The sequence below is a fragment of the Aptenodytes patagonicus genome, chromosome 2 (assembly GCF_965638725.1).
Source record: "Aptenodytes patagonicus chromosome 2, bAptPat1.pri.cur, whole genome shotgun sequence".
NCBI lineage: Eukaryota > Metazoa > Chordata > Aves > Sphenisciformes > Spheniscidae > Aptenodytes > Aptenodytes patagonicus.
The window spans coordinates 2,322,756-2,346,905 of record NC_134950.1 but is presented as its reverse complement, the minus strand read 5'-3'; the positions used below and the strand labels follow the sequence as shown (position 1 = coordinate 2,346,905).

General features: G+C 41.4%; 1 protein-coding gene across 8 annotated transcripts in view; it reads right to left on the bottom strand.

Annotated features, from left to right (window-relative positions):
* TSNARE1 (t-SNARE domain containing 1) overlaps positions 1-24,150 on the bottom strand; it is a 530,096-nt gene that overhangs the window by 253,715 nt on the left and 252,231 nt on the right. For 7 of the 8 annotated variants that reach the window (XM_076329011.1, XM_076329018.1, XM_076329013.1 and 4 more), the window contains one exon: positions 2,791-2,958. In XM_076329011.1, coding sequence (XP_076185126.1) covers positions 2,791-2,958 — 168 coding nt within the window. The remainder of the gene's footprint in view (positions 1-2,790; positions 2,959-24,150) is intronic. The other variant, XM_076329017.1, reaches the window with a different exon arrangement.

Genomic DNA, 24,150 nt, shown 5'->3' with positions numbered 1-24,150 from the left:
AACCTGAACCTCTGAAGAGAATCTGGAGATGTGGAAAACACACAAGTGGGAAAGAGCCATTGGAACATTAAGAAGATATCTATTATGGGCACAATTTTGTATCTGTTTTTCAGGACACAAGACAGGAAGAGGATTTATTTCCTCATTTCTTTAGCAATGAAAAAGGTTTTATACCTGTTCTTGCAAAAAGGGCAAATTCAATGTCTCTTAAAAAAAAAGGCCCATTACTGGTACCAGCACCATGAGCTTCTCCAAAGTTGTGTGCTAATCGGTGTGGCCCAGAAGATATGATGTTCTAGCAATGATCTGTGACCTGTTCTGTGCTGCTTAAGAGCTACACATGCAGAAACGTAAAAATCCCAGGAAGACCAATCTACTTGCATAAGATATGTCTTGCACAGCTCTGTTCTTCATTCTGGTCCCCAAAGAGCAAAGGAGAACAAATGCTATACATCAATTTGGCAATAAATTTAGTTTATTAGCTGTGTTTGACAGTTAGGAATAATGTTTCCTTTTAACCTTCTTGGTTACTTACTGGTTTTGAAAACATATTGGAAAAAAGTTGTAAGGGTGACTATGAGCTCACCAAGTCCCTTCTCTGTATACCCACAACTTCTAATGAAATCAGGGAAGTTTTAATGGGCAAGATGAGTCCTTTCACAAGAAATATGTTTGTGTGGGTCAACAAACAGAAAAACAAAACCCAGTGAAAATGATTTAAAAGCACCATCTGCTTATTCAAATACAGCTGGGGAGAGGTACGACACAGTCCAAAAATCCATTTCATTTTCATTATATTTGTTTCAAAAGAAATGTTAAATAAAATACTATTGGTCGTAAATGTTTTCCTCCTGAGGAGAAATGCTTAAGCTACATTTGAAATAATGCATGTGGAATGCAGTCCTCCTTACAGGATGAATATGGATCTTGGATAGCAAAGCAAAATGAATGGAGTTATGGTGCAGATAGGGAAAAAGCAGGTAAAAAGAAAGCGCACACATTCTTAGGAAGCAGAAGGCTGAACAATATTGACAGCTTAAATTGAGTAAGTTATTAGCTGCATAAGTTGAGTAAGTTATTCAGAGGTAAATTCATATTAGGCAGAAAGGTATACAGGATCTACCGAATCAGTAGATACACGACCTGCCCAATATGTGAGTGTTGCATTTATTTAGAAGTTATGTGGGGCTGGGACTGGATTCACTTAACTCGCCCGAAGTACCCCACCATGGCCACGTGGTCCAGTGCAGCCCCATGCAGAGATATCGGCTTGTGGCACAGAAATGGGATTTAACCAGCAAAATAAGGATCTCTCTAAGGAGACACAACTGCACCTCTTGATTTTCCAAAGTTGGTGCGCTTGAGGCTGGCTCGGGGTTTGTCATTCTCCACTGCCTCAATGGGCAAACACCAAATGTGGTTTTTTTTTTTTCTGGGGAGGACAGGAGGCAACATAAAGATGGAAAGAAAAAGGCAGCGACTATGTTTCAAACAAAAGGATCACAATAATATCCTTTGTGTCCACAACACCATTTCAGAAATACCTTTGCATCCATCCTTCTTGAACATCAAAGTGCAGGAATAGCCCAAAACATGCATTCTCTTGCAACAAAGTTCCCTAGAGTTTGTCCCAGTGGATGCAAAGAGACTCCTCAAGTATGAAAGGACAATTCACACCCAAGGATACTCAGTGTGAGAATATTCTTTAACAATTTCATCCCTAACAATGCACGCAAGTCCACAAAGCTCAATCATCTCTGTTCAGCAAACCATAACAGAAATTAGACATACACTAACCTCGACCCACTCCTGTAAAACTATCAAAATTTCTTACTTACGGTGTTGAATCATATGTAGCTATCACAGTCTGCAAACAGAGGTCAAAGCCTCAAAGCAGCGGTCTACAGCAGGAACGTTTGTCCCCTTTTTGCACCGTTAACTCAATCACAATTCCTGCTATACTGCATCCAAAATCTATTCTGATAAAATTAGCTCAATCCAATTAAAGGACGAAGTATAGTCCTTAATTAAATGTTCTGATTATTCTGAAGCCCTCTTTTTTTTTGGTTCATCTTAAGTTTATGCCTGTAAAAGCATACAAATTAGAAAGATTTAAAATGTTCTGGTTTTACTCATTTATTGCTTAAATTTGAGTAAGAAGAGTTTCCCAAAAGCATAAAAAGAGAAGTATAAAAAGAAAAATGTGGGATGCTTAACTTATTCAGACCTCTTTTTGTTCCTTTTTTTCATATTTTATTTATAGCACTTTTAAAAAAAAGGGAATAAAAATAATGTCTTCTTTTAACTACATCAAGAACATCCAAATACTTTGATAAAGCAAAAATATTGAATTATTTGAGAAAGTTAACAAGTTATTTCCTTTCTTCTACCTATTATTCTCCCTAATGGTAAAGCTGAATATTTTCTGTCTGTGACAAATTCCAGTTTCAAGTTTGCATGCACTAAGAAAGTTGTTTTGCTGCAGAACCAAGCTCAATTTAACTACCTCACCATAGACTCTGTTATGGAAGACCCACTGAAAAAAAACAGACGTTAGCCCTTGAACATTAATTAATTCTTGTCATTTTCATTGCAGGTCATATGGATTTCTGATTCTTCCTCCTGCCACCGATTTCCATGTTTAGAAACACCTGATAATCTCTCCCACGTTTAGCGATGCTGTACAGGCGGCCATGTAAATCAGCATTTCCTTCATCATGTTGAGCAATGCACAACACAAGGAATCTGCACTTCCAGGTCGCAAGCCCATGACGGGAGAAAGCTACTGACCTCAATCTGCTGAATGGCCTCTTCCCGCTGACGGATGGCCTCCAGATCCTCTTCTGTGATTTCCGAAAGCAAGGCTTGATCCTGGCTCTGGTTCTGCCACATGCCATCTCCCCTGTTAAAGATCTTCTCATCGTCAGGTAGGTCAGAGAAGGGGGTCCTAGGACTCTGCTGAGATAGGAGAATGGAAAGAAAGCAAAGGAAGTCTAAATATTGTTCATTTTTCCATAGCCTTCTTAAGGGAAAAGAAAATAGTAATATAATAGATTGCATAAAAAGTGGTGAAAAAGTGAAGAGGAGAAGAGTAAGTTACATGAGAGAAAACATCGAGTCTTGAAGAAAGTGTTAGGACCTGAAGCCAGATCTCCTGAGCTACATTCGAGCCCCAGCAACCAGCTTCAATTTTCCGACCGTTCTGACAGAACAAAACATTTATGTGCATCTGAAAAATGACACATTTACCCTGTTGACTTTCCTGCAAATTCTTCTGGAATTAGATACTTTCTCAGGCAGACGTAAAGCCTATGCATTTGCCTTGAAGACTTTATGATCCAACTTGCAACATTCAGTGTAACAATGGATGCTATCTTGTCTATTTATGAGATAAACTAAATACAGCTTAAAAAAATTATTATAGTAATGTGACTGCATGGTCATCAGTTTGAGCCACTCACGGTTTCATGGTGTTCACTCTATAGAGTTGACTTGATGTTGCGTACACATCAGGTACCATTTTCTAGGTAGTTAAGATGTTCATACTGCCTTTGGGAGATGTGCTTGTATTCAGATCCAGATTGAAAGAGTCTGTTTATGATCCAGCTGCATCTACACTGCATGTAGGGGCACAGGTTTAACAAGGTCTTCTCCTCCTCCCAGCCTTTAGCCTCTGTGCCTACAGAGGCATTAGGTTCAGTCTAGACTGGACTCAGAGAATGAACCAACACAAAGTTGGTTTGGAGAAACAGGAGGCTGAGCTCAAGTCCTAAACTAATAGGCGCTGCTGAAGACTCCAATCCTACAACTGCGTGAATATTTCACATCAAACAACGCACATGGTCCTTTAAACTGGCCTTGCACTGAGCTTTGACTCCTAATCAAAAGTTACAATCCAAGTGCTTTCAATGCTCTGAAGTTGAAAGAAGAAATGGCAGTCTCTACAGCACATTCTTGACCTGAATGTCCCCAAAGACTCTGAAAGCTACAGGAGAAAACAAGCACAAGAATTCAGGGGGATGTTCAGTTGTCTGAACCTGGGCTTTTCTGATGCACAAACACTGGGGCTTTTCAACGACTTGTGCCTGAGAAATAAAGGCCTTTGCTGTCTTGCTGTGGCTAAGTTGTCAAAGATATTAAATGCCCTGAATTCCCACAGACTGAATAGGAAGCGAGGCCATCGGGCAGCTTGCTGGAAGGGCACAGAAGGACTGGAGAACTGGAAGAACTGGGAGGACTGGACTGGACGTTCCAGTGGAAGCAATGCCAAATCACCATGGCAAGAACGAGAAGCCTAATCAAGCATGCATGAGGGAGGCAAGGGAATGAGAAAAAAAAAAAAGTAACTTATAATGTGTTTTACTTCTTGCTTGTTTGCTTAGAGATCTTCCTTGGAGCAACTGTGAAGAAGGCATGGAATGGGTAACATTTAACTCTTACAGTCACATTTAGACACAATAGCTGGCTAGATTTTGAAGAATATCGGGCATCTGGAAACTCTTATTTAACTCTTTAACTCTTTAATTCTTTAAAAACTGTATAATTTCTGCATTTAGAAACTAAAGAACTTTTGCAGTTGCCTAAATCTAGACTTTGCCTAACGAAAGTAAAATTCATTATTATTATTATCATCATCACCCAGTTGCAGACAAGGAAAATTATACAACGTGATGAAGGAAGTGGGGTGATGGAAGAAGTAGAGGCATACAGAAAAATTGGTAGTAAACAGTCAAATACCTTTCAAAAATATAAACAGAAGATGAAAATTTTTGACATTAATGTCTGTCTTTGTTTCACCTTCTGCTTCCCTGGGATCTGTTATCTACAGAGAAAGGGTGTGTTACAGGAAGGAAATCATAATTTAAAATTAGGTTAAAAATTCATTTACACTTTAAAAGACACATTTATACAGGATTAAGGTACTCTGGGGGTGTTTTATTCACTAATTATTACATGCTTTGGACACTAACTTATCTGGTAGAGTGTTTCACTGCCAAAAGCATATATTAATGGACTCAAGAAAAAACCTCTTGGGGTATTCTAATGCTTCATTTACAGTGGCAGAGGTGTCCTCTCAACTTCACCAGTGGGCTAAGTAGCACACGCAGAGGCAATTATACTGCACAACGCCAAGTAGGCTGGAAGAGCCCCAGTGTCTGCCCTCTGAAGACACAGGAAAACAGTGATCTAATGAAATTCTTGTACTACTGTCACAGTAAGGACACTGTGCCATGGACCTAAATGCACATGAATGGGGACTTAAAGCCACGCCTTCCTACGCAAATATGCATTTCGGTGGAAGATAACAAATTTACAAGTTATCAAATGTTTCCTGTTCTGTTCTGATGTGGGAGCACTGGACTAACAGGAGAGCCAGCGATACAGCAACCAACACTTCAAATTATTGTAGTCCATGTAATACCACAGTGGTATCACAAATATGCTTGATCTTGGCCTGTGTCAACTCTATTAGTCATCCCCACCTGTTGGTCCTGGCATCTGTAAATAACATGCTCCCCCCAAATAATCCAGATAGCGCAATGCAAGTGATGCTGATCAGTCATCTCTTACAAAAGCCGGCTATTCATGTGTTTAAATAGATAATGGTCTAGACACAGATGTTTTTCTCTAAACAAAGTAGTGGCTTAAGTTAATTTCAGAGCTGCTGAAGGCAATTATGTGAGTTTGTATCCTTAACATCTTTCGAGCAAATCCAACCATGGCTGCTGAATGAGTGAGTAAATCAGGAGATAAGACGATGCAGGGGGGCTGAAATTTCCTTCCAGACATAAAAATGGCTCCATAGTAACTTTAAATATAGTCACCATGACCTGCTATCGGGGTATATATGGTGGCTGGCTGTGCTAACAAATTAAAAGTGGTTTTGTGTTTGTTGGTGGTACATTGCCCCTCATTTCTGTGATAAAGTGAACAAATCCTAGATTCGAAAGTGTGAAGAAATCTAATAACTTTTAATACTTCTGATTGAAAACTGCATATAGCTTGGTTTATCCGTGGTTTTCATTCCCTTTTGAGTTGTGCTTATTGCCATGTCTGACAAAATATTTTATTTATAGCAAGAAAAGATATGATGGAGGGCACTCATGGAGCCTCCACAGATAAAGTTCCTTTTGACAATGCACTGGAAGGGGCTATAACTCCCTATACAGGCATTTCCACATTAGATTTGATTTAGTGTCAAATTTTAGGCCCTGTGAATCTCTGTGTAATTTTCTGTTGGATTTCCTTTCATAAATTGTTAATTGGATGTGTTTGAAGTTGTTCTTTTGATGAAATTTGCCTGTGGCAGATTTTTGTCAAGATGTATCTGTAAACCAAACTGCCTGTGAAAAAAAAATGATAGGAGAGAAAAAGTTGAGTATATCTGATATGCTCAGTAGTTCTTTTAAAACTAAATTCTTAGGACTGAGGGTCATACTATGCTGTTATTCATCATATCTGAAGAATTTTGCCCAGGCACAACATTTTTTCTATTGGATAATTTTTTTTCACTAGGATAAAATCGTTGCTGCTTACAACTACGTTTTTTTAATCAGATTTATTCTACCAATGGGGAGATGTTATAGGTAGCTGCTGATAGAGAAGGGAAAAAAAAAAAAAAAAGGTTTTATCTGGATGGTGACAACTTCTGCCAGTATCTGTACTTTACCAGCAGTAAAATCTTTGCATCAGAAGCTGCATGTCTGAGACCCCTCCAAAGATGACCCCCTCCCAGCCCTGTGCCTGCCTCACTCCCCATTTGTATATTAGAAGGAACAGAAGAGGAGTGTTAACACACACAACTTCTTCTCATTGTATGCAGCAATATCACAAGTTTTACAACCCATGCCCCATAAAATCACCGAGCAAGGGACTGAAATGACCTCTTTTCTAGTTCCCCTATGGTCTTTATTCCACCCAGAAGCAGAAATCTAACACAAACCCCACCTGATATGACATCAACCAGCCTTCATGGTTCATCTTCAGAGAGTTAGGGAATCTCCTGTAGAAGTAAGATGTGTGCTGGTACCATCTCAGTCCTGTAGCTCCCTTTTACATCTCTAACTTTAATGATGCCATTTCTGATTGCTCATTATAAGATTGTTCCTTTATCAGAAATTAAGGACATGAAATGTTGACTGGAGATGGATGAGAAATGGCTCTTATGGCCAGTGAAATGTTTAGTGATTTCAAAGGAAAATTTCTTTTCCACATTTCATCAAAATCTGAAGATATAGAGAAAAAACATAAGACAGAGAGAAAGAGGGAGACACACACATACACTTCTCCAGCTCAGGTTAGTTGCAAGTCGGATAATTAAGGTGCCCAATGTCAGCTGCAATAAGATGGTCCTCTCACAGTCTCTCCAAAAAGAACTGTAAAAGTTGACGTAAATAATTAAGATTTATTGGAGCTGGATTTACAGACTGTGTTCACCAGAAGAATGACACACTACAGAGACAGGAGGATGAAGGGCTGAGGAAGACATTCACACAGTTCTACATTCAAATTCGGCGTGAAGGCAGTTGAAGAGGAGACTTAACTGAGCTCACTGCCTGAAATTAGACAACGTGAACCCATTTCTACACCACCTCCATCCACTCTGACTTCAGCCAGGAGTTGTGTCCTGGAGAGGAGGGTTTCATTTCTGACTGTGTGAAAACATGGGAAGAGGATAGTAATGGAGTATAGAATCATAGAATCATAGAATCATAGAATCATTGAGGTTGGAAAAGACCCTTAAGATCATCGAGTCCAACCGTCAACCCAACACCACCATGCCCACTAAACCAGGTCCCTAAGCGCCTCATCTACACGTCTTTTAAAAACCTCCAGGGATGGGGACTCCACCACTTCCCTGGGCAGCCTCTTCCAATGTTTCACCACTCTTTCAGTAAAGACATTTTTCCTTACATCCAATCTAAACCTCCCCTGCCGCAACTTGAGGCCATTTCCTCTCGTCCTATCGCTTGTTACTTGGGAGAAAAGACCAACACCCACCTCGCTACAACCTCCTTTCAGGGAGTTGTAGAGAGCGATGAGGTCTCCCCTCAGCCTCCTCTTCTCCAGGCTAAACAACCCCAGTTCCCTCAGCCGCTCCTCAGAAGACTTGTGCTCCAGACCCCTCACCAGCCTCGTTGCCCTTCTCTGGACACGCTCCAGCACCTCAACGTCCTTCTTGTAGTGAGAGGCCCAAAACTGAACACAGTATTCGAGGTGCGGCCTCACCAGTGCCGAGTACAGGGGCACGATCACTTCCCTACTCCTACTGGCCACACTAGTTCTGATACAGGCCAGGATGCCATTGGCCTTCTTGGCCGCCTGGGCACACTGCCGGCTCATGTTCAGCCGGCTGTCAACCAACACCCCCAGGTCCTTTTCCGACAGGCAGCTTTCCAGCCACTCTTCCCCAAGCCTGTAGCGCTGCATGGGGTTGTTGTGGCCGAAGTGCAGGACCCGGCACTTGTCCTTGTTGAACCTCATACAGTTGGCCTCGGCCCATCAATCCAGCCTGTCCAGGTCCCTCTGCAGAGCCTTCCTACCCTCGAAATTAGACAACGTGAACCCATTTCTACACCACCTCCATCCACTCTGACTTCAGCCAGGAGTTGTGTCCTGGAGAGGAGGGTTTCATTTCTGACTGTGTGAAAACATGGGAAGAGGATAGTAATGGAGTATAGAATCATAGAATCATAGAATCATAGAATCATTGAGGTTGGAAAAGACCTCTAAGATCATCGAGTCCAACCGTCAACCCAACACCACCATGCCCACTAAACCATGTCCCTAAGAGCCTCATCTACATGTCTTTTAAATACGTCCAGGGATGGGGACTCCAACACTTCCCTGGGCAGCCTCTTCCAATGTTTAACCACTCTTTCAGTAAAGACATTTTTCCTCACGTCCAATCTAAACCTCCCCTGGCACAACTTGAGGCCATTTCCTCTCGTCCTATCGCTTGTTACTTGGGAGAAGAGACCAACACCCACCTCGCTACAACCTCCTTTCAGGGAGTTGTAGAGAGCGATGAGGTCTCCCCTCAGCCTCCTTTTCTCCAGGCTAAAGAACCCCAGTTCCCTCAGCCGCTCCTCAGAAGACTTGTTCTCCAGACCCTTCACCAGCTTCATTGCCCTTCTCTGGACACGCTCCAGCACCTCAACGTCCTTCTTGTAGTGAGGGGCCCAAAACTGAACACAGTATTTGAGGTGCGGCCTCACCAGTGCCGAGTACAGGGGCACAATCACTTCCCTACTCCTGCTGGCCACACGATTTCTGATACGGGCCAGGATGCCATTGGCCTTCTTGGCCACCAATTTTTTTTTTTCCTTTTTTTTTCTTTTTCAGCTGTCCCCACAGAGATCTGAAGATAGCAATTAGATCCCTACCTCTAGTGCTTTATGAAGTATTAAAAGTGCCTAAATTCAAAGCCTTGTAACCATAGATAGCCCTTTAACATTATGTTTTTTTCCTTCGGTTGAAAAGGGAATCTTAGGACAGATGTGACAGAGCTGTTAGTACCGTCAAAGTGGGGAAGGTGGGTCCCCTAACTGGACTGAAAAACTAATTCTGGAGAATAAGAAGGAACACAAGTAAATTTTTCTAACTTCTTCTCTGCTCATATCCACATCTCAAGCAGTTAGAGCTGTCCCTGGTTGCTAGACACTCGAGACTGAAAGCCATCTCCTTTATCCTAGATCATCCTGCAAGGTCTTGGAGTCAGTCTGGCAACTGGCTCTATTATACAGCACCATTTCTCTTAGCTCAAAACCAGCCCGAACCAGAAAATAACCTGCCTTTGATATGCACAGCACAGCTCACAAATTCACGGGTTACCTCCAAGTTTATATGAGCGCAGGTAAAAGAAGTCTCACTCACATGAGCTAATTTTGTACTACGTACTGCAGGTTGTTCCAAGGAAATCTTTTGCAACCATGAAAATAGAGTATTTTAGAGGTCTTACATGACTCAGGTAGTAAACCAAGGAAGGGTGCTCTGTCTTCTCCAATCTCAAGAAGCTTCCTGCACCTCTAGCAGGGATATGGCCAGCTCAAGCAGTAACCAACGCACCTCCCACACCTCCTGCAAACTATCACATCTCCTTGGGTAACATTTTGGCTCTGGCTTTCACACAAAATGAAAATGCAGAGATATTTATCTCCTGCTTTATAGTATGTATAGACATATAAACAGGCAGGCTACACTTTATGAGGATATCCTATTCTCACTAGCATGCAGGCTTAGAGATTCACGTTTTATTGCATGTAGAATAATGAGGCTGGAGTGCCTGCATTAAAGATCAATAAAATACTTTACATGGAGGACCACTGCAGAATACTGCTGTAGTTACGCTGCCTGCCTGTGCCTGACACATTTTTAATAGCACGTTGGCACTGCAAGCTGTCCGGGACAAAAATGGCGCTGCCTATCTACTATGTACAGCTAGGTTAAGAAGACAGATAAATCAGATTAGATGATCTTTCTCAAACCATCCTTCCAAAACAACTAACCTTGCAGACTCAATGAGATTTAGAGCTGTATCTCACCAAGCAAAAGCCCAAAGCAATTACAGGTAGAAAGGCCTCAGGCAGGCACCGAACAAGCAGCCTGGGACTTCTAAATCTTTTAGAGGAGTGAAATAGTGATATTACAACTTTGCATTATCTTTCACACGGAAGATCGCAGCAGTGATTGGTAATCTGAGCTCTGTTATTTTATGAGAGGAACTTCCCACAGCAAGGGGGGAAGAAATGCAATCACAAATTAACCATTGCTTGCTCTTCCTTTTCACTCAAACATGGGCACATTTAAAACTACCGTAACAAGGACAACTTTTAAGTGGCGTATTTTCAATCCTTCCTGCATGCATCACTAACATGGGCAAACACAGAAATGCGTTCAGCATTTTCTTCAAGTTATGTAAATTTTATTACTCTGCACCAATGTAGCATGAGAAAAAACAGCATGGGGAAATTAGCATAAAGGGAAGGGTGGAAGTGCATTTTTATTTAAATTAACTAGAATCTCTCATGTGTTTCTGTCTTCACTCTTGATCAAGTTGTTTACTTTTGAATGATGTGAACCCAAAATTGAGCAAGAAAATCACCATTTCTACCAGCTTCCTGTTATGGAATCTGCAAGAAATTACTAATTTTAGGGAAAATGTAATAGCAGAAACTATTTTGATAGTTTGCTTTTCAGCATTTATAAATTTCATCATTCAGGTCTCTGCAGTCATGAAGACTAGGAAGATCCATGTAGTTTCCTGGAACTAGAAGAGGCTTAGTAACAGAGTACCTAGTTCATACCTCCTACTGTTTTCTTCTTCTTTATTTTTCCTTCAAGACTTTATTACTTCACCAAATTCATTCTGAGCAACCCTGACCTCATCACCTAGGGCTGCTCTAGTTCAGAGTCAATCTTACTGTACTCAGAGTGAGAGAATTAAATGACATGTCTGTGGTAGATGAAGAAAAAGAAAATAAGCCAGGGGCCTGAGGTTTAGCTCTCTGATAACCAACGTGCTTTTAAGAAGCACAGCATATTTTCACCCCAAGGTGAAGACCAAATTTAGGAGGAATGCCCTTCCTACCAGGCTTAGATGGTGGGGCTGACACTGATATTTTGCTCATGGAGATCATCAGCTTCTAGGGCAAACTTCAGTTGATCGCAAGGGCTATATTTTGTCATGTATTTTCACCCTGCATAATTCTTACAGATGCCCCATAAGAGAAGGAAGAGGCAGTTTGTCCTGTTCCTATTTTCATAACTCCTTTTTTTCTCTTGATTTGGCAACTTTATCTACCATGCAAATAGATGGTCCCATGGCAATGTGAGTGAAACGAAACAGCAACAGTAAAGCAAGGTATAAATTTCCCCTCTCTGTAATCTAACATCATTTTCTTTTCAAACCCATTTCGTTGAATGACTTAAGTCTGATCACACATGTCTAAACTCACCCTTCTCAAAGCCAACTGCCTGTGCTATCGCTAGCTTCAGGTGGCATCTCTATACATGCAAAGCAAGTGGATAAACGCTCCTTTAAGATTGTCACAAAGGAGAGCATTCACTGGTATTTTTACAGCATCGCAATCACATTCCTAAAGCTGTTCCTGCCCTTTCCTAGCTGTCTGAATTATATTCTTACAATTCTCTGTCTCTGCACAACTCTGCTGCTGGCACTGTTTTTTGGCTGGCACTGCTGGCTGAGAGCTGTACTATACGTCGTCCCTGGATCCTGATGCTAGGCATGAAACTCCCCTGCTCACAGCTCCCTCGCTGAACATCTGAAGCACCCAGCATTTGTGTAAATGGACCACGCTTGCAAGAGCTCCCAGACACATCAAGACTGTCTAGAAAGGACCGTGTTGTCTCTGCCTCTTGACGTATGTGCCACACAGCTGGTGAGCACGTCCCTGCTAGAAAGGCAAACAAGAAGGAGAATGAATCACTGGCTCACTCCTTAACACCCATCTAGTGCAAAAAAAAAAAGTGAGAAGTCTTGTTCCTGGGTTCACATGGAGGCAAGAGCCAAATTCACCTTGATTTCCTGCAGCAGAGACAACCCCTAGCATGGGCACAGTTCCACTCTGTAGTGTGGAGCAGTGGAAAAATAGGAAGATGTTGGAAATAAAAAGTACATCTTTTTTTTTTCAAGAAATTGACTGCTTTTGTATCACATGGAAGGTATGAAAATGGGCAGATTTACTGAATCCTAATAGCTGCTATGCAGAATGGAACATTTGAATTTGCATGTTAGTGGCAAAACCAGAGTATATTTTTGTGCCATGCACTTTGGTGGAGTGTCACTCCTGTTAATCCTCATCTCCTTTTCAGGTTTTATTTGGAGTGCTCAGACACTTTTTTTTCAGAAACATGGTTGACTGCCACAAAACCTCTTTAGCAGCAATCTTTTAATCTCTTTTTGTTACTGGCCTCTGGCAGGGTTTCAGTGGACTGCTCAGTGTCCAAGCCAATGTTCACAGCCTGGTACTGAGGAACACTCTCATTTAGTGACTGCTCTACAAAACATCTGCTCATTTCACAGCCCCTGCGCTGTCTGTGTTCATAGTACTTCAGCTACTGCCCAAAAGCCTGATCCCAAATTAAGACAAAAATCAGAGGCAGCTTTTCATCACCCATCTGGAGGAATATCGCTGAGCCTTGTGAGGGTAGGTGGTCAGTTGATGAGACAAGACAAGGGTCCTGCCTCTTTGTGAGAGTGGGGTCTGCCTTTGTGGGAGAGAAGGAGAAAAATGGGAGCTGAGCTTGGAGCGACAGAATGGGACAAGACCTGTTCACCCCACCACAGCTTCTGGCACCACCCATGGAAGAGCCCCAGCTTGAATAATGCCAACATTGTACTGAGAAAACAGCAAGATGCTGCAGCACAGAAATGTCTAGCTCTGCACTGGGACCACAGCAATGCCTCTACAGGCAACCATAACCTATTTTCACTTGCAGGCTTTTCTCAGCAGCCTTCTATTATCCATCGGATTTCACCATAAGGGATCCAGACATAAATGGTCTGCCTTCTATTGCAAAGGATGCTCAGCCCTTTGGTCCAGTTCACAGCAAATCTTTTTCAGCACTAACTCAGAACAGAACAGGGGCGTTATCACAGGCTGGTAACCTGAAAACATAAAGTCAACGCGATTTACTCAAAATGATCAAGCAAAAGAGTCTCAGACCCAGGCAGAGTACATCTGAGTAATTAATTGGTGACTCCCATGTGGCATCTCCACCTGAGAAAGCAACGTCGCGATAGAGAGAAAATCAAGTCAGTGGAGTCTAGGGCAGGATTTGTCCCATCCGAAATAGCCACTCCAAGCAAGCGTGAAGTCAGCAGCACACACTCCATGCCATGGCATTAGCAGAGAAACCAAACAGATCAAAACCAGAAGCTGGGAAGTTCAACAAGAAAGTGTCTTTGACAGACCCTTCATATGTGCACAGCAGCGATGGGAGAAGAGGGAACAAAAGTTCAGGTTTCCTCAATGCCACGTAAACCTTTTTCTTTTAATTTACCTGTAACTTTGCTACAATAAAGCCTATTGATCCAAGCCTGATTGCAGGCAGCTGCTTGTTAGGTATTACACTAATACTATACACAAACCCTTAACTGTTTTTCTTCTGGACATTTTTGGTTTTAATTAAAATACAAACAAAGGTAATAAAAATGTTAAAAATATACAAAATGACAGACACCTGCAGTGAAACAAGAGACATCAACTGAATCGAAATGAAAATATTGAAAATCTAATTTGGGACTATCTAGCAGAACTGCTATACCACAGGTTGTCATGGATCAGTGATGTGATCTGTAGACAACCTCTGGTGAACCCATTCACAACGGACAGACAGCATGTAAAGGGCTCGCCCTGGCTTCTCTTTTCAACAGGTTCAATGAAAACTTTCTGTCTCTAGGGAGATCTAATTAGACTGAGCTTTTTGACCAGAACTGGCCAGAACTGAAGCTGTCACAAGCATCTCAAATAAAATGACATTTAGGAAAGCAAAGACATGAAGATGATGGCAGAAGTAATCGTTAACAAAGACTAGATAATTATGTTGGGCTACTTCCCAACATAGGTAGTGTTGAAGATTTGCCTGCCTTTTTTCTAGGGTCCCTTTTTAGATTATTTAACAAAGGATAAATCCAGGCAAGTGATCCTGGCACGTAGTTCTTGTGAAAGCCCCTTATCCCACATAAGTTATATATGCAGGTAACCTTAAAAACAAGTGGATGCGTATTTCTCTACTGGTTTTGCTAGACATGGACCTGGGAGCAATCACAAGCCCCATCCTGTTAGGAAAGCCGTGAAGACAATCCCAACACAGCTTGAGTGGGTTTTGTTTTCAGGCAGCTCAGCTGGATCTGGAAGAGCACATCTGTCTATGCTTATTATAGAGGTTCTGCTGTTCCTCTTGAGTCAAGAAAATAACCGAGGCCAGGAAAGCACAGTCTTTATGGGCTTTTCCTTAAACTAGGAAACAAAACAGGGCTTTAGCAAGACCAAGCAGCTTTTTTCCAATGTTACTTGCTGTTTCTGTGTGCTGCAATCAAGAATTGCTTAGGGAGCAAGTTCCTTGGTCTCTTCTAAGTGACATATCTGCTCAAGCTAACAAGGTGTGTGCTGAAAGTGTATAACCTAACAAATAGAAATTCCTTTTATTGTTTCCCCATGTTTCCTACCAAACTTTTCTTTTTTTTTGCTTTCTCTCCAAACATGATATGTTCCAGCTCATGGGACACAATCATCCAATTGGCAGTGCTGGGAGGAAAGGAAGATACTTGGAAATTAGAATTTGATTCTAGTAGTTGTATTCTTAAGTGTATAATTATGGCACAGCACTGCACAGCAGAGCCCACTTAGACAGGGACTTTTGCAATCAAAAGGTCTGTGGCATTTGTTCCTAAAGAAATACATTCAGTGAAATAAAGAACACATTTTCAACTAAATTGGTGAAATGGTTGCTGTCCCTCTAAGAGTGCTTCCTTTAAATTCCAGAAACATCAATGAGGACTTTTCCCCATTCCTCCTACCTGTCTTAGACACATCCATGCAGGAGGGGATGAGTCTGGTTCTTTCTCCTGACCAGTGATAGTCCAAGTCTAACATAGTCTAATCTCCCAACCTGTAAATAACCTTAAAAAAAATAAGTTCAACTAAAGGGAGTTAAATGCTTGCCCTCATCTTGTGTGCTGTGGCATCAAGGAGAGACATGGATCTGAGGACACTGGTTTACTAGAAATATTTAACAACCAGTCAACTCAAGAAAAATGAAGAGTGACAACTTGAATTTCAAGTCAAATGAAGTCAGGATATCTACTGGTTTAAAGAAAAACACAAGAACAGTAGCAAGAAAATTATATTTTTCCTCAGGAATAGCGATCTGGTTATTACAGATCTAGACAATGTCTCAAGAAGGAGAAACTGAAGATACTAGGTAAATTTAGTCACAGATGCATATTTGTGACCAAACTGCCTGCAAAGTGAAATAATGAAAATGGGAAGCATAAACATTGCTAAAGGGAACAAAATCTTGTTTCTGAATTAGTTTGTCCAGGGAGAATTAAATAGGAAGAATTTGGCAGTTTGCTAATTTATCCTGTATGAGTTCTTTATAGGGCAAGATGAAGTGAATTTAACCTTCCAAAGAATGGCAAGAAATAGGAAGTGCCAGCAAAGGAAAGCAATGCAGACCAGCTTTATTATCCTCATGTGCTCCATGCTGTCTCTGTGATATACGTTTACAGAGATGCTAACCTTTCTTTAGCTCAAGCGTTCAGTCCCATACCGCACGATTGGCATACAGACTTGATGAAGGCTTTCATGGGGATTGAAAAGCTACCTAAAATGTTTGCAAAATAAAGCATTCAGGGAAAGGATTAAGATAAAAAATGCTGAAAGGTTTTCAGCTCAATGCCTCCAGAACGTGACATGTAACAAAATTGTCCAAAATCTGTGCATTTTTCCCGTGAACATTAGGACAATGTCTTAACTGTGTCAGAGGCAGGAGAGGCCACAGATAAATATTCAGATAATTTCTACCACACATTTTTATTGGACCATTATTATTATTTATTTTACTTATGTTTTAACTGTGCTATTGACTTTCCAAACTAATGGGGCATTAACCATCCACACAACTGTTCTTTATTAGTTTTAGCACTTAACCTACATGTTTCCCTCCTAACATCAAGCCATTCTGACTTCTATCATTTAATCTGGTGAATAATTCACCTGATCTTCATTTATATTTTGACCTTGAAAGTATTTATAGACTGTAATCATGTCTCTATTGATACTTTCTTCTAGACTACTTAATTTAGCTCCCTCATTTTCTCATCTGATGTTTATAGACTATACCTCGCTATTTTACTTGTTTGTATTCTTTTTTATTCTCTCTGTATATAGCAATACCCTTCCCAAGCCATTAACTCCAAGACTTCATTGCTTGTGCCATAAAAAATACATTTCTGTTGGAAACTTTCACCCAAACACAGGAGAAATTTTGTCACATGTTAAAGTCTACTCTGAAAACTGCTGTATGGGACTTTGGTTGGTTGGTTGATTGGTTGCCTCTTGGTAATTTTCCTAACAATTCGACCTAGTCTCAAAGGGCTCAAATCTGGATACTTTCCATTCCTACAGTAATAAAGGAGAAATGAAAAGACTTTGCAAGGCTAGGACATACTCGCTGATTTAAAATCATATTTCATTCCCCAAAATGGACCTCTGGCTCCAAAACCACACTAGAATAGGATCCTCCCAGTAGAAAGACAACAGCTTTCTGCTATTTCTTTGAAGATTAGATTACACCTCAAGCTTCATGATGCCTTATGAAATAACTACTTATTATGCAAAATGCTCTCTTTTTTTTTACTTACTCTTTTTGCAAATCAGGACCTATGGCCTCAGCAATGAGCTGCTCCAGGTCATACAGCACATGTGTGCATGCAGTGGTGCACAGTATTTTCTAGTATATAATGTATTGTTCCTCGGTGCTCCTTTGTGTGTGTGGAGATGAGCTTTTTATCACACAACCTAAGACTTCGCACGGCACAAGAAGCTCCTCACTAACACACATGGGTGTGCACATGGGTGCAGGCACACCCCCATTGGCACTGTCCCCTCTCTCTGTCCAAGGAGCCACGGATGTTTGCGTGAGAAAGGGACCACGGCAAACCACAGGAAGGGTGTTTGCAGGAAATTTATTTCCTTCTGCTCCCTCTCTACTCAAAACAGTGAAGAGGGATTCTCCAGCAGGTAATTCAACCCAATAAAGTTATGCCCTTGCTTTTTTTTTTTTTTTTGCCTTTTCTCCACTGACTTTCTAAGGAGCTATAAACTGCTAATAGAGCCAAGGAGCTATATGCTGTTAAGTGCTACCTAAAGTTAGATGCCATTTTGTCCCATCAGATATCAAGTGTCCCATTCAGAGAAAGAGGTATAAATTAGGCAGATGGTGGTTCAGGACTAGAGGTATAGACATGTAAGTGGGATCCCTCTTAACACTAATTTGAGGTGTTTGCACAGTAGATATCTTCGTTTGAATTCATCAGCCAAATTGAACTGCCAGAAATCCACCTTGCCAAGCTTTACATACCCATACTGGAAGCACTGACCTCCAAGCTCCTTATTAAGACTCCCATTATATTCAGTGGAAACATGGTCAATGAAGTCAATGGAGATATGAGCCCTGTTCTCCAGATTAAAAAGATTGACAGCTACTTAACATGAGATTGTATCGTAGACTATAAAGGGAGCCTTGAATGTCAGGCTCGGAAGTAGAGACCTACACTTCAGATGCCCAGGTATGGCCAAGGGAGACTATGGAAAAAAAGAACAAACAAAACAAAACAATACAAAAAAAAAAACCACCAAAAACCCCACAGACTATTTGTTTATTTTTTTTTTTCCTAGAGAACAATTCATCCTACTTAGCTCAGATGAGTACACTAAGATGTGTCTATTTCTCTCAACTGACTGTAGAAAGAGTCTTGTTGCCTTCAGAGGTAGAAATCGACACTGTGGACTAATTAACAGAGATTCCTTCGGCACGTATGGTTTGAGATCCCACCAGATTTATCTGGTACTGGATGAGGACAGTGAGGCAAGACAGATCTGGGGTGGTGCCCTAGAACCTTCCTGGATTCCCTCTTCATGGAGAAATCCTGTCTTCCCCCACATGGCACATTTAAGAGTAGAAAACCTGTTTGCAATTATCTGGCCAGCGTAACCGAGAAGTGACAAAACCACCACTGGTTTACTGATGTGCGGTTTGTTAATTCATGTTGCACGCAGAATGACCTTCTGTCTTACCACACAGAAGGCTGAACCATATGAAATGCTGAATTTCTTTTGACAAGTTTCCTCCAGCTGGTGAGATCTGGAGGCAACCAGCATTTCCCCCACAGACCAGGTGCTTAATAGACTTAATAATACCGTGAGGATATGAAGTGATCTAAACTATATATTCACACTGTATGAGATCACACTGCATCAAAACTTTGATAGATGCCTCTGCTATTTGCTCATCCTTAAGGAGCAATGACCCGAACATTAGCATGTCTAGTAAATTGTTCTAATGTGTGGTGAAAGGGGACTAATGGATACAGTAATTGATTGTTTGATGGATAGCTGGGGAGCCCTTTGATTATGAGTTTTTGCTACGGTCCAAGACATTTTCATTCTCCAGTTAACCCAGAGCTGATTGCTCACATGAATTATCTCCTTCTCTGCCTGCAAATATCATTCTCTTAATAAATATTTCATTAGAAACAAACCAGTGGTGGGGAGAGAGGAGAAAGCAGATGCTCAATGCTGTGTCTTTTGAAGACGTTATAGAGTCTAGAGAACAGACACAGAGATTATCCATGAAATGTGCTCAGGTCAGACAAGAGGTCTTTGCTTCTCCAGGATTCAGTGCTCAAAACAATGCAAGAGGCAGAACGAAGCCTGAAGGTCTATTTAAATCCATCAAGGGAGGCCCAGTATGGATCAGGAAGGATGTACTGCAGTGGGGAAGCCATTATGCTAAAGTTGTCTTCCTCACAAATTCCACCTTTCTCTCTCCAAAGCTCCAGGCTGAGCTTTCATTTAACAGCAAGGAGGGGCCCTGACCAAGAAAAAGAATATCAGCAAGAAAATAGAGTTATAATTCCTGGGATTTAGTTGCTGAGGGTGGAATTTTGATCCTAGTGAAGCTTATGGCAAAATTCTCATGGGTATCAATGGGGTCTTTTTTGATTCTTTATCTTCCCATGATGACTCCTCAAAAGTTATTTACCACCTTTATTTAGCTTTATGATATTTAACTATTTATTTGAAGCACCTGGACAGAACCTGTTTGTTTCATTTCAGCTGGTTGCTTTTGAGCATGACATACTTTTGAGTGACGAAGGTTGCTACTCTTCTCTCCAAAAATGCTACCCTGTTCTTCCGACACTGTAGAAGCCAGGCAGAAGCAGAATCAATGGAGAACAGAGTCCGTCTTGCCATTCAAACTCCCAATCCCTGATCAACCTCGTTTCATATCCCTTCAAATTTTCAAATATGAAGAGAGCGATATTTGCAGAGAACACTTTGGACCTCCACAGGCTCCACTGAGGAGAGGAACTTCATAAACTAAGTTTGAGTCCGAAGTAGTTTGCTACAACACAGAAAGGAGTCACTACACAAGCTAATCCCAATTTGCTTCAGCACCACACACTTAATATGCTGAAAACTGCTGCAGTTTTTAATCCTCTTTTATTGAAAAATTGTTGATGAGCAAAATACATAATGTTCCCTACTACTCTGCACCCTGTGTACATCCCCTGGGCATTGAGACACTCTTATCTTGTTTTCCTAGCTGTTCCTCGAGCATATTTATATTGTTAGTCTCACAATAGGTATCATTATGTCAATAAGTACAATTTAAACATTAATAGTATGGTTATGGGCAGAAATGCAACTGATCATATCACATGCTATAAAAGGGGTACACATGTCAAGGAAATGGCTTCAAAGCTCTTTGCTCTCAATTCTTTGCCAAAACTTCTACAGAGGGGAATGTCATGAGCAAAAGATGGGGGAGAAGGAGAGACAGTGACAGAGGAGGAGGGACAACTAACTAAAAAGAGAGCAGGGACTAGCAAGAGTGAATGAAGAACACAGAAGATGCTCGGAAGTGGGGAGAATGGGACAAATAAGAAAGAAAGCATGTGTCGTGGTTTAACCTCAGCCGGCAACTGAGCACCACGCAGCCGCTGGCTCACTCCCAGCCCCCGTGGGATGGGGAAGAGAATTGGAAGAGTAAAAGTGAGAAAACTCATAGGTTGAGATAAAAACAGTTTAATAATTGAAATAAAATAAAATACTACTAATAAGAATCATAGAATCATAGAATCATAGAATCATAGAATAGTTTGGGTTGGAAGGGACCTCTAAAGGTCATCTAGGCCAACCCCCCTGCCGTGGGCAGGGACATCTTCAACTAGATCAGGTTGCTCAGAGCCCCGTCCAACCTGACCTGGAATGTTTCCAGGGATGAGGCATCCACCACCTCTCTGGGCAACCTGGGCCAGTGTTTCACCACCCTCAGCGTAAAAAATTTCTTCCTTATATCTAGTCTCAATCTACCCCCCTTTAGTTTAAAGCCATTCCCCCTTGTCCTGTCGCAACTATTAGAATAATAGTAATAATAATAATAAGAAGAAGAATATACAAAGCAAGTGATGCACACTACAATTGCTCACCACCCACCAACTGATGCCCAACCAGTCCCCGAGCAGCGGCCCCCCCCGGCCAGCTTTCCCCAGTTTATGTACTGAGCATGACGTCACATGGTATGGAATGTCCCTTTGGCCAGTTTGGCTGTGCCCCCTCCCAGCTTCTTGTGCACCCCCAGCCTTCTCAGTCGGTAGAGCATGGGAAGCTGAAAAGTCCTTGACTTAGTATAAACACTGCTTAGCAACAACTAAACCATCAGTGTGTTATCAACATTATTCTCATGCTAAATCCAAAACACAGCACTGTACCAGCTACTAGGAAGAAAATTAACTCTATCCCATCCGAAACCAGGACAGCATGAAAATGCATTGAAAGGAAGCCAAAGGCAGATCCAGGATGCTTCCAAAATGCACAGATCTTCCACCCAGGTAAGACAGGGTCTGAGATAGGACCACCTGCAGATCTTCCTCACAGGGAATGAAACCCTCAGTAGTGCTGACTATTTCGGAAGCAAGGATGGGAGAAGGAAGGCAGCAAATCTTTCCAAAACTAGTGTAGCCATTAGGGAAGCCTATGCATTACTGTTGTTGCTCCTTAGTTACCATACGCAAGCCAACTATTGGGGAGTAAAGTCTGCAGTGGTTGAGCAGCAAATCCTATTTATAGACAGAAATTTCTGTCTTCTGGAGAAGTATTTGCCACTAATTTCTGAAGATAAACCAACATCCTGCCCACCTTCTGGAAAGGAAACTTTCTTGTCACAGGGGACTTCTAGTAATAGAGATTAAAAAATGGGTAAAAGAAAAGCATTGGAAAAAAATCTCTTTCCAGGTAAATACTAAACTCTCTACTGATCTGAGATTAGACTGAGTGAGGAAATTGTTGGCACAGTTAACGTTGGACATATATTTTCCATACCAAATTATGGAAGCTGACCAAGTCCATAATAACACTGCATATTTTATCTTAATTGTTAGGCTGCACACTGACTTTCTCCATGGAAAGCGCTCTATGAACCACTGACACTACCTGCTGAGGGAGGTGACACTTTTCATCAGTAAAGGAGCATTGATCTGGCTCAGCGTTTTCAAGTCCCTGATGGGTTTACATTGTCTTTGTGCTGGAGTCTTTCTGTTTGCTTCCACTGCCCATGCTTTTACCCCTGCTGCTGCTTAGCTCAAACACAGCTGTACTAATATGCCACAGCCATATATCTAATCCATACCTTTTCCATCTATTTTTGGGTGTCATTTGGCAAACGGAAGGGGATGAGACCAGTCTGGTCATAACTAAGAGACAAGCCCTTGAGGTATGTCCCGGGCCAGTCTCCCAAACATGTTAACACGTGCTTTAATTTTGTAGGAAACCACATTTGGCTGAGTTTTACAAAAGGCTCTGAGCATTGGGTACCACCCAAAGTCCCAGGAATTTTTCCAAGAGGAGTCATGTTACTTCAGTTGTCCTGGATAAGTGTCAACATTGATAATTCCATCCTGCTAACCAAAACAAACACGTCTATTGGATTGTAGTGACGATGGTGGCATTCTTCTCCTCCAGTCTCACCCTGTCATGCAATGGCAGTGCCCAGTCCGGCACTCCTCAGAAAATGTTGACTTTCTCAGGAAGAAATCTGAGCCCTTCCACCCCAACTTATTCTAAATATGCCTGGTAGGTCTCTTAAGTAATGTACCTACACAAAGAGATCTAAGAAAATGTACGGATTGTGCAGGAACATAAATTTTGACTGAACAAGTGATGAATAAAATGCAGAGCAACATCCTCAGATTTTGGGCAAAGAATATATAATCATTCAGTGGTGTTTGCGAAACATGTCAGGCTCTGTCAGGAAGAAGGGTTATAAATAAATGTGAGGTAGATACTTTAATAATGCTATTTCATATACATGCAATAATGAACTTTAATTATTTCTTTGGGTTTCTTTCTTCTTTTACTGTAGCAGATGAGTCAAGCCCAGATGCGTAATGAAACTGATACTGGCATCACAGCATTTTCTTTAGACGTGGCTGAAAGAGCACTACGGATCAGCTGCTAAATCATTTCTTCTCCTGAGGGGTTTCCTTCATGCATCTCACCCAGAACTTAATTCCCCCACATATGGCATAAGTGAATCACAGTGCAAGGAATTTTCCTGATGGAAAGGATTTTGCAGACAAGCGGTATTCTCACATCGCTTGTCCTGCAGTGAAGCCAAAGTCATCTTTATCATACTCAGTGGAGCAACCTGCCAAGAGGAACCAGTTGCCATGCTGTGTAAAGAAGTTCATGTATAACTTTGCATTTGGAAACTATGAAAGCTAATTTAGAGCTTATCGGTAACCTTATCACCAAATATTTGCAAGAGGGAGCAAGGAGATTGATTCGTTTCCTGATGTGAAGTTGGGAATTAACAGAGGATATCAAAAGGAAAGCTCAGAGATGTTAAATGTAATGATGTTGGATAAATATGAAATACCTCGCTCATTCCTTGGCTCTTCAGTAGAAACTCGGGGAAATAAACAGAGCAATGCGGCACATCACTCCTTTTGCAAAATGCCTTCCTGCCAATGTCTACAATGACTACATGACTTTCATGAAGAGGAAGTCAAATAAGATGAATCTCACTGAAATACTTTCATTCTCCCTTCCATCTTTCCTGCTCTGTAAGCAAGACCAACGACAACATAACCCTACTGAAAGCAACAGGATATTTTCCTCAAATCCCCACACCATGAAGACACCATGGCCCAGTTCCTCTACTCTCTTAGACAGGAGCTTTCAAACTCACTGAGGGGCTACCCAAAAGTATCTGACTTAACGTGTCAGGTCTACTCCCAATCGCATACCTAATACTCCCAATGTTAAACAGTGGATAAACAAACCCATGAAACACATAAATGCTGCAGACTCCTTGCATGTCAAAAGTCCTTGCATT